General features: G+C 35.8%; 2 protein-coding genes across 3 annotated transcripts in view; one reads left to right on the top strand and one right to left on the bottom strand.

The window, feature by feature from the left end:
* Positions 221 to 6,840, bottom strand: LOC18607889 (armadillo repeat-containing protein 6). Its single transcript, XM_007042298.2, has 14 exons — positions 6,272 to 6,840; positions 5,027 to 5,223; positions 4,557 to 4,655; positions 4,207 to 4,258; positions 3,936 to 4,036; positions 3,809 to 3,811; positions 2,959 to 3,106; positions 2,560 to 2,865; positions 2,176 to 2,462; positions 1,954 to 2,082; positions 1,623 to 1,745; positions 1,166 to 1,273; positions 668 to 846; positions 221 to 543 (listed from the first exon to the last, which is right to left on the bottom strand). The coding sequence occupies exons 1-14, from the start codon at positions 6,417 to 6,419 to the stop codon at positions 420 to 422; spliced, it is 2,004 nt and encodes a 667-aa protein (XP_007042360.2). The 5' UTR covers positions 6,420 to 6,840; the 3' UTR covers positions 221 to 419.
* The window catches only part of LOC18607891 (alkane hydroxylase MAH1), a 5,782-nt gene continuing 3,256 nt past the window's right edge, over positions 8,518 to 11,043 (top strand). Inside the window, exon 1 of one of the 2 annotated variants that reach the window (XM_018116475.1) lies at positions 8,518 to 9,685. In XM_018116475.1, the coding sequence (XP_017971964.1) occupies positions 8,932 to 9,685 (754 nt within the window). In that variant the 5' untranslated portion in view covers positions 8,518 to 8,931. Of the gene's footprint in view, positions 10,662 to 11,043 lie in introns of those variants that run through there. The other variant, XM_007042301.2, reaches the window with a different exon arrangement.

The raw sequence follows: 11,043 nt of genomic DNA on the forward strand, positions 1-11,043 counted from the left end.
TGGATACAGGTAACACACCTTACAATCTCAAGTCCAATGCCAAACTGTAAGCTAAAAGTTTTGCAAAGTTTGCCTCCCAGAGTGTTTTACATGGCGCTGATCTTATACCAAAAGATAGCATCCAGTATCTCAGTATAACCTTGCACGTTCTTTTCTGAAACCCCAAACTTCCCTTAATAATGACGCCCATTGTGATAACTTTTTCCACGTTAAGTCGTAATTGTAACAAACGGATGCCTCCAAAATTATAGCAAGTTAACCTCATTCAATACATGGCCAACCTTACAAAACCGTAACTCCCTTGAACTGATGATATGACATGGCCAACCTCACCACAAAATCAAAATCAGAAACAAAATTGAGCCAGAAAAGTTGAGTTCCAAAATCAATAAACCCATTATAGCACTTCTAGGCATTAACTATGAGTTATAGTTATCGAGCCCCAAATCCCTTAGAGCATCAGTAGCAGCATCCTTGCAGCTTTCATGATTTTCCTTTGCCTTCCTGATAAACTTGTCAATACCATTATTCAGAAGAAGGATTCTGCACAAGAGAGCGTTGGTTTCCCATAAATCAACTTTTCACTAAAGTGCATATTCTAATACAACTAAAACACACTGCTGCAATAGAATCTGTACAGAACTCTGCATATATTCATAAAACTTGCCTGTTCTCTGGGTTCCTCACAACAAGATTTCGAATCATAAGACAGGAACTTCGCTGCATCTGCTGAGCAGCAGGAAACTTCTGCATGGTTTGAATAGCAAGTTCTGCTGCTCCGGCTTCAATGGCATGAGTTGCATTGTCTGGTGATCTCAAGCAGAGTACAGAAATAATGGACATGACCTAAACATTATGATAAAAATGATTCATCATGATCCCCACTCTATCCAATTATACTTGCATACATCATATCATAATGGACACGACTTTTCCAACCATTATATTTGTGGGAGAATTCTAAGGAGCTAGCTGTTTGCCAACACATAACCGCTATCTGTGAAGACTAGAGTTCCTAACACCATAAGATTAGCAGGATGACAGTGAAACTATCATGTTATACCAATACTCATGGATTGTGAATTCTACTTGAGCAGAACATTAAAATGATTTGTGAACCTGATAATTAAGCATTTTAGTGGTACAAGAATTGCTGGTCCCTTACCTCTTGCAGCACAGATGGGTCATCAGAGAATCTTGCTGACAGTTTGATCAGCCTGTCCATACCTCCTTTCTCAACTATAGTGCTCTTATTTGAGTCACTTCCTGCTAGCTAGCCAAAGAAAAAAAAAATGCATTAATGCTTTAAGTTCAAATTATTCATATAGTTTACATTTTAGAGTTTTTACAAGAGTATCTAATGAATGCACACTATTCAAAGTCACATAAGCCCATAATCAAAAATCCATTTGGGAATGTAACATTCTACAGCTCTTTAAAAAGACCTTTCTACATTCTCAGATGACAAAACACAAAGACAAGTGTAAACATAAACTTGTAGCACAAAAGTTTCATGCCATGAAAGGTAAAAAGTAAAGGAAAGAGAAAATGAAAATCCTTAACTTTAAGCTGCAGATTATAATAACGAAAACGACTTTCATCAGAAGTTTTTAGATCTGTACCTTGGATAGCAATGAACAGCAGGTTCTAGCTACGGTTTTGTTGCCTTGTTCACCACTATCATCAACACACTTTAGAAGTGCATCAATACCACCAGCATCAGCAATGGACTTACATATTTCATCCTGCAGGAAACAAAAAACGTTACAGTGAATTCAAATCCCATGTTTGTCACACATATCTGATTAGTGTCTTAAGCCTCTGTGCAATGAAACTATTGGATAACTTCAATCTGAAAATTCTTCTACACTCTCCAAATTAAAAGCCATAAGAATTTATAATTAACTGATATCAAGTAGTCTCTGATATGTCAAACAATTTTAATAAACTTACATTCACAGCAACGGCCTTTAATGCTATGCTTGCCGAAACAAGACTAGTTGAACTAAGCCCTCCATGAAGTGACTCCACAAGAGCTCTTGCAATTCCAATTTTCGCAAATCTTCGTGCATAACCATAAACCTGATGGGACCAAACACATCAGAACCATTTTGAGGAACAATGATAGTAGTACATTACTACTTAATAGATTTATTACAGGCATTTTCCACTTACTTGAGAAGCAACAACACGATTATCATCAGACGTCAACAGAACACGTATAGCATCATATAAACTTTGAACACTGCCTTTAGTTTGTCCACTCAAAACTTGTAGAATCAACTTATCAACTCCTAACTCCATAAACGATTCTTTAACAACTTCATTACCAGTCGCAGCAGCAGCAACAATAGCAAAGCCAGAATTCAAGATGTCTAAATCTTGAATTCCATCGGTATTAAGAATATGAACCACAATCACCGGTCCTCCACTCACCCGAAAAGCCTCTGTACTTTGAACATCTAGAAATAACAAGAAGAATATAAAACAAATAATTTCAACACACAAACTATTATCAAACCTTAAACATAAAAGAGGAATGGTTAAATTGTTTTATACCAGTTAGCAACGATGCCATGGTCTTCAAACAAGAAACGAGAGTCTGTTGCGATTCAGTTGGAATCTTAGAACAGATTGAACAAACCAGTTCGACACCGCCATTTTTAGTTACGATTGCTGCATTTCCCGATTCTACTTTATCACTACATAATTCGCTTAGGTTATTAAGTAAACCTGAGATTGGAACTAAATCTTGGGCTGTGAATTGATCTTTTGAGCCGGCGTTTAGTTGGTTCAGTTTATCCAAGCATTGCATCGCTGGGTGGTCCTTGACGCCACCTTCCCCTGGAACACACTTCACGATCCCTGTTACAATCAATTAGACAAAACTGGTTAAAAATTGGGAACTCTAGAGAAAAGAATGAAACCAAAGACAAGAATGGCGCCGAAAATGACTACCGGAGAGATCGACGCCTTGGAGGGAGAGGGTTTGGATGGCGTCTTCCAAGGCTTCGGTGGGGTCCATTCCGAGATCATCCATGTTCTCTTTCACTAACTCATCGAAGGCCTCTTGCGAGATTGCACGAACGTTCTTCACTGGACCCATCTTTTCTCCTATCTCCAGACTTGGGATCGGAGGGATGATGGACTGGGAGCTGACAACGGAAAAGAGAATCTGAGAGAAAGATCTGTTGGTATTTTTGAATGTGGAATGCTATCATCAGCCGAGGTGAGGGATTTTAAATTTTCGCGGGGCTTTTATGGGAATTTTATTTTGGTGCTTAGGCCACGGATAACAACCGAAATTCGAGTTAATTCGGGCTCCAACAAGCCCAAAAGAAAAAGCGCTGCACAGTGTACACTCGGTCCATTGTTAGTAATTTTTATGCCTTCAAAGTAAGAATATATATTTATATTTAATTTTAATTTCTTTGATTATTGTATACATTAAAATACATAATTATTTTATCTTAATATGAGACGTTGCTATTTGAATAGATATTACAGTTATCAAATCAAAGAAATACACTGTTTTGCTACAAGTTAACATGAATCACCAGCATTTTCGTTTCTTTGGATTATCATATTATAACTTTAAGATACAAATATATTAGAAGTGAACAAAGGGACGGACAAGTCAGTAAAAAGCAACCCATGCAGAGAGTTGCAACACTTCTATGTACATAAAAGTAGCTGATAGACACGCAAAACACCTACTGCCCCATATATTCAAATCAATCACCCACTCCTCCAAAGCATCTTGCTCTATTTTTGATTAAATCTACAGAAATGTACAGCCTAATTTAACTTCCTTCACACATATTTGGACAATTTACAGCCATTTTCAGTCATCAGGAATAGAAAAACACATAGCGTGCATTAAAAATCGTAGAAGTTTATTCCTGTAAAAGTTCCATGGCTGCTAGGTGCCTCACCCGCTGCATAAGCCGTCTTCTGCGATAGATGCCCACCAGACGCAGGATGAGTACCAGAGTAATAGCAGAAAAATCAAACACTCTTCCAATTCCCAGGCCCCCTGCGATGCAGAAAAAACTGATTTATCCATTTGACTAGCATACATCTTACAGTGCACTAGCTAGCTCTCCAACACCAAAATGATCAAGAAAATCCACCACATGTACCAATATTACAATAATCATCCTACTGACACTCAAAATGAAAGTATTTCTCAAGCAAAAAACTTACCTGTTGGAATGAAGTCAAATGGTGTAGCTCTGTAGAGGATACTTAGCACCATCTGGAACACATGAAAGATGGTAAGACTTCAACAGAGGTAACTACTAAACAGTCATGAAGCGACAGAAACAATAGAAGGAAGTCATCACATATCTTGTTTTCCAGATACTGGAAAAAGAACAACTTATTCATTTGAACATATCAACATATCCAGCCTTCTCTCAGTTCCTTTTTTTTTCCTCTTTTTCCTTTAATTGTATAAAATGCTATATATGTATCCTATGTTTATATAAATCAGTACTAGTTTGCACACACACATATTTATATACTTCACAGTGTATATATTGAATGAACTTAACTGCAAAAAGGCGCATTTCAGCAAGATATGAATCATTTGTGTCAGGATCCATCAATGCCTGGAACATTCTCTTGATGAAGAATGGTAACTCACGCACTTTCTGTTAAGAAAAGAAGGAAGAAAATGTTCACATGCCTGCTCACAACAGAACAAAAGATTGATATGTTACACTGGCAAAATATATGAAACAATAATCAAGAAGCAAGCATGAGGATTGTTAGGATGAACACCAAAAAATAGAACTCTTCTCTAATTCACCTCTTATGCAAATGTACAATGACAGAGCCGTTTATGATATAGTAACATATATGAACATCTACAGCATAGTCAGTATTCTTAAAAGGATCACTGAAATTAAAGCCATTACAGTTAAAAGTTATATGTGTCAAAAGAAATAGAGAAAGAAACAACAAAATCCACTTCGCATATATGTTTAACAGAGTCTAGAAAAGGCTACATTAGCACATGTACCTGAGCAAGACCACGAGCACCTCCAACAAAGAGAAGGTTATACCTCTGTATACTTTTAAGTACCTCCATAACTTCCTGGTCCTGTTGCTGTTGTAATGATGCCTCTGGCAACAAATTAACAATCTTGCAAGTGCACATGGGGCACTTGCATGGCTTAGATGTTGAGGAATAGTTCCAGAATTGCAAAATGCAACTGCCTGCCAAAACCGAAAAGAGGAAGAGGGGAAACAAGAACCATCTTGAGGACAGATGATTGCAGGTCAAACATGTAAATCTGTTCCCAAATGAGCATTCACAAACACCGAAACTCAATCCTTTCCTTCAAAAGCAAGTTGTTAGGGGAGGTGGTGTATGGGTCAAGGCATTGGCTACACAACAATGGAACATAACTCCTATAGCAATAATTACAGTAAATAAAAGAGCTTCTGCTGGAGAAATGACGGCAAAAGACAAACAGTAAATGGATAGGAACTTGCAAATAGCAAACAGCTCAAACGCCAAGCCCCACACAACAACACCACCCTTCCTCCTCTAACGAGGGATAAAGATTAAAAGCACTCAACAACCTCCTTTATACTAATAGTTGAGCGTTCGCCACTCAAGGATCACAAGTCCAGGTAAAGTTCTAATATCTATTCCTGTTTACATGAGTTAAAAACAATCTCACTAAGTTACCAGCAAATAAAGAGCAAAAAATAAAAAAAAACAAATCCTGTTCAAAATGCTTGTAAATTGAAAGAAAGAACGAAAGAGATGTAAACCCCAAAAAGGTCCCATAAACAAAGCCTCCTGATTTTTATTAATCTCACTGTAAAGTAATAAACAGAATAAAGCAATGAGGCAAAACAGACTTCTTTCCTAGTTACACAAATTCTTTTCTTCAAGCAATGTACCTACTTATTTAAGCCGAGAAAATCAATAAATCCTTGCACATAAGGAGCACCATAGATAAACCAGAAAATGTAAAACAGACTAGACTAGTTGAAAATAGTTTCCGGACGATATCTTGAATGAACCAAGCGAAAATTTTAAGTAATTTGATAAATATTCTGGTAAAAGGAAAACCTAAACCTAAACCTAAAATTCAACGTTCAATATCTAGTTTGAAGAGAAAAACCCTATTTCTTTCCCTTTCTTTTCCATTTTGAATTTATCTCACCAACCAAACAAAACCAAACTCAGACTGTACCAACCAAATAGATTGAGGAAAAAGGAAGAAGAAGAAGAAAAATTTAGAAGAATTACCACAATACCAATGACCGCAGTTGGATCGACAAGGAACAGTGAAGGAGCCAAAACAAATTGGGCAGCAGTCATCGTCGGGAGGGGTTTCGCTCAATCTCTTTCTCTCTCTAGATTCCTCCACCTTTCTTTCTCCCTTATCCGTTTCCATTTCCCCTCTCTCTTTCTCTTTCGCTTCAAAATGTATCGCTCAAGGTTTTTTCCATCGCCTCACCTCGTCGGAAAAACACTTGTGATATTCGCGGTTGCAAACGTATGGAAGGAGTGTTAAAACGTTAGAAAACCATGGGTACCTCTACATGTATATTCGCGAGTTTCCGCGTCAAATTTCGTGTAGCAACAGTTTCTTAGACAATTACTAAACCTTTTGGTTTTTTTCATTTTTGTCTTTTCTTTTTCATTTTAATTAACAATAAATTGCTTAATAGGATTCTTCTAATTTGGTGTTTATAGGAACTAGTTAATGTTATATTTCGACCATCTTAATACCCTCACTGTGGTCACAAGCTCTTGTCACGGAACTCCACCCGGTTAAGACTATTTTTATTAATTCCACCCATAATCACCTCTATCTGGACAGGCCATAGCAAGATTCAAATTTCAAGTTTAAGTAATATAGTATAGGAGGAAAAAGGTCAATTTCGTCAATTTGTATCATTCTGAGATCTCTTCCTCTCACCCCCAGATGACCTTTTTCTAGTAGTGTTACTCAGCCTTTACAGCTTCAATGCCGACGGTTGGCCACGACCAACTAAGAGAGAGGACATTGCATCTCCCACTGCACTGGTCAGTGGGATTCACGGGAGTTAATGCAGTGGAAATGACTGCACAGTAGATGATGGTGTAAACTCTTGAATGCTTAATATGAATTTAATATATAATTGACGTGAAATTTAAAATTTTATTTTAAATTATAGTATTTTTATTAATTATATTTTAATTTTTTATTTTTAATTATGATTTTATTTATTGGAAGCATATCTCTTCTATGTAAAATTATTCCACGCTAGGACCATGACAATTAAACTTCAACCCCACCTAAACCCTTAAATTTAATGATGACTTTTACCAAACAACCTAACTCCAATTAATAAATGTAGATACAACTAATGGCAACTGATCTTGATTGATTGCCCTTCACTCTTTCTAGTCCTTTTTCGGTTGGTTGAGAAATTACCCTCCAATACTGTTCCATCAGCAACGAATTAACATTCATTTTTATTTTATCAATTGTTGAAGTGTTTTTTGGAGACGACGTGTATTCTTACCATGCATGTAACGCTTAGGAATCAATTCTTTTCAAGTTTCACCAAATTTTTCATTTTGGAGAGAACTTGATTGAAGTTCTGCAATAAAGTCATCAAAACTCTAACTTAAAGTTTCAAAATTTTTTTTATAAATTTTATAATTTTATAATAATATAGTTAATTATATTAAAAATATATAAAAATTAAAATAATTAATAAAATATCTATATATTCTCTCACTTTTTAAATTCAATGTCTAATAAATATTTATTTTCTCTCATCTCGCATGTCGTCTTTAATTTTCAACTATTTATATTATTTTTTATTAAAAATAAGTAAAAATCAAGATATTTAATAAAATTATATATTCTTTCATTTTTCTAATTATGTATTTAATAAATTTTTCTCATTTGTCAATCTCACAATGCTATTAATTTTCAATTATTTTCTCTATTTCTAATCAATTACGGTAATATATATTTAATGATCACAAATAACTATTTTTATCTTATATATAAAATCAATCATTTTTTTCAATTTATAAAATAAAAGTTTAATTAGAAATTTTATATCTCAAAAAATTAGAAAATAAAATTTTAATAATTTTTTTCTTATTGTCGATAAAAATTGTCTCATTTAAATATTTAATTTTAAACCTTTGAAGTTATTGAGATGCTCTTAAGTATAGTCTTTCAATGCTAACCCAAAAATTAATGCTATTTTATGAGATACTTTTTTCCATTAATTAAACAAGGATATGCGATGGACCAGTTTCCACGTATATGATAACCCAAAAATTAAACCAACCTAATTAACCAAGTAAAGTAACAAAAGATAAATGTAATTAACCCAACAAAGTGATAATTAAATTTTGATCTAAATTTGGTGTATCTATAATCACACACAGAATACTTTATCTTTTTTAAGTTCAATTAATATATATATATATATATATATATATATATATATATATATATATGACTTAGGAAATATGCGCATGTAAATTACATTGGATTAGTTCTTAATTAAGGTTGAGAATGAATTTGCTTTTCATTTTTTTTCTCTTTGATGGAGGGTTATAAGGTGAGGGAAATATAGCACCTTGCAGTTCTAAGGGAAATAGAGCCTAGGTCGGGTAAATGGACAATGGATTTGCTTTTCTTTCTTTCTTTGGAGGAGCGTATGGGTGAGGGACAAAGCAGATAGCACCTTACATTTCTAAGGGAACTAGAACCTAGACAGGCTGGATATGGTGGGCTAGGTTGGTAAGTGGATGGAAACTTTTCATTATAGGTGATACTATGCTAATTTCATGGTGACTTACTTATAGAATGCACGGCGACTGCAACCATATAAAGCGCCCTGATTGAGAATCTGTTCTAGGCAACTTTGAAACTATATCCTTCCAGAATCGTGATGGGTGTGTTTGTTTATCTTGTATGCTTGATCTTGGCTATTCCTTTTCTTCGTTTTCTCCATCGCTTCGTAGATAGCAATGGCCTCCCCCGAAACTGGCCATTTGTTGGGATGACCCCAACAATCCTTCTCAACTTCCATAGGATTGTTGACAAAGTTTCCGAAATAGTGACTAAAAGCAATGGCACCATCCTATATAGAGGAATCTGGTTCACTAACTCAAGTTTCTTGGCCACAGCCGATCCTCAGAATGTGCGTTATCTAATGAACACAAACTATAGAGCATATGTAAAAGGGTCCGAATGGAGGAAGCAGTTTGATGTATTCGGGGAAGCGCTTTTCAATTCCGATGGTGAGGAGTGGAAACGTCAAAGGAGAATTTTTCATGCTTTCTTGAATCATCCACAATTTCTGCAATCACTTGCAAGGGTCCTCCGGCAGCGTCTAGAGCAAGGGCTTATTAAAGTACTGGAGCATGTTTCTAAACAAGAGCTAGTAGTCGACTTGCAAGATTTGCTTGTAAGGTACGCATCTGATATTGGTTGGATACTGGCAACCGGTTCTAACCCTCAATTTCTCTCCATTGAATTTCCAGAAAATCGATTCCACAAAGCCATGAGTGATGTTTTGGAGGCAGCATTTTACCGATGTATCATGCCTGACAGCTTGTGGAAGCTGCAGAGTTGGCTTCAGGTTGGATTAGAGAAGAAACGAAGCCATGCCTGGAAATATTTTGACGATATTTTAGCAGAACATATATCGATTCAACGTGAAAAATCCAACAAAGCAATCACATGGAGTGGAGATGAAGAGAATTTCAATTTTTTAAACTGTTACTTAACAGGACATAAGGTGACTGGACCAACACCTAGTGATAGTCTTATCAGGGACAATGTTATACATTTTTTGTTTGCCGCTAACGACACTTACAGTACAACTCTCACGTGGTTCTTCTATCTCCTGTCCAAGAATCCTACGGTTGTAGCTAAAATAAGAGAGGAACTGAAAAGAAACTTGTCATGGAAAAAAGTAGGGGAATTGCAGCTACCAACGTCCTTCGATGAGTTGAATAAGCTACCGTATCTCCAAGCTGCTTTATGTGAAACATTGAGGCTATACCCACCTAATCCTTTCGAATTTAGAACATCTACTCGGCGAGACATTCTTCCAAGCGGCCATCGGGTCAATCCACAAATGGTAATTATATTAGCCGTACATGCGATGGGAAGGATGGCATCGTTGTGGGGAGAAGACTGCCATGAATTCAAGCCCGAGAGGTGGATCACTGTGGAAGGAAAGCTCAAACGTGAGCCGCCGAGTAAATTCTTTGCTTTCCTTTCAGGACCCAGAATTTGTCCAGGAAAAGAGTTGTCCTTTTTCCTAATGAAGGCTACAGCATCACCTATAATCCACAACTATGATGTTCACGTCATTGAAGGCCAGAACGTGACGCCAAAAAATAGTGCTTTCCTTCACATGAAGCATGGCTTAATGGTTAGAATTAAGAATAGATGGAAATGATGAACTGTGGTAAGCGTTCAGAACTTAGTGCAAACTATTGTTCGTGTTTTGCTTAGCTTTTATGTTTTAAGGACTAATAAGTTACCCCAACTATTTATGCATATGTAAAATAAGATTAAAGCTCCAATATTTTTTCTTTTATTGATATAATATGACTTTCTTAGGGAAAATATTTTTCATAGAAAGCAATATACTCCTATTTATATTAATAGTATTTGGATGGAACATTGTCTTCATTGTTTTTTTTTTTTTTTAAAAAAAAAAAATCTTAGTATAGGTTATGTACGCTTATATAAATATTCCAGCACAATGTTTTCCACCCAATAGCCCATTCCCAACTTTACACCAAATAATGCAAGTAATGAGGAAGGAGGAAAATCAGATAACCTTTTAAATCTTTAATAAATGTTGACACATGATTGGTCTCTGTCCACCAAGTCTGATCCATCGTCTGATCCATGCACCAAGCAACCAACTTGCATGCTATAGATGGAGCTTCCTACATATGTTGACTTAAACGGAGCCATTGCTGACCAAATGCGCAGAGTAGAAGATAAGCATTAAATAGAATATATATTATATATATATATA

Source organism: Theobroma cacao, chromosome 2 (genome assembly GCF_000208745.1).
Source record: "Theobroma cacao cultivar B97-61/B2 chromosome 2, Criollo_cocoa_genome_V2, whole genome shotgun sequence".
Lineage (NCBI taxonomy): Eukaryota > Viridiplantae > Streptophyta > Magnoliopsida > Malvales > Malvaceae > Theobroma > Theobroma cacao.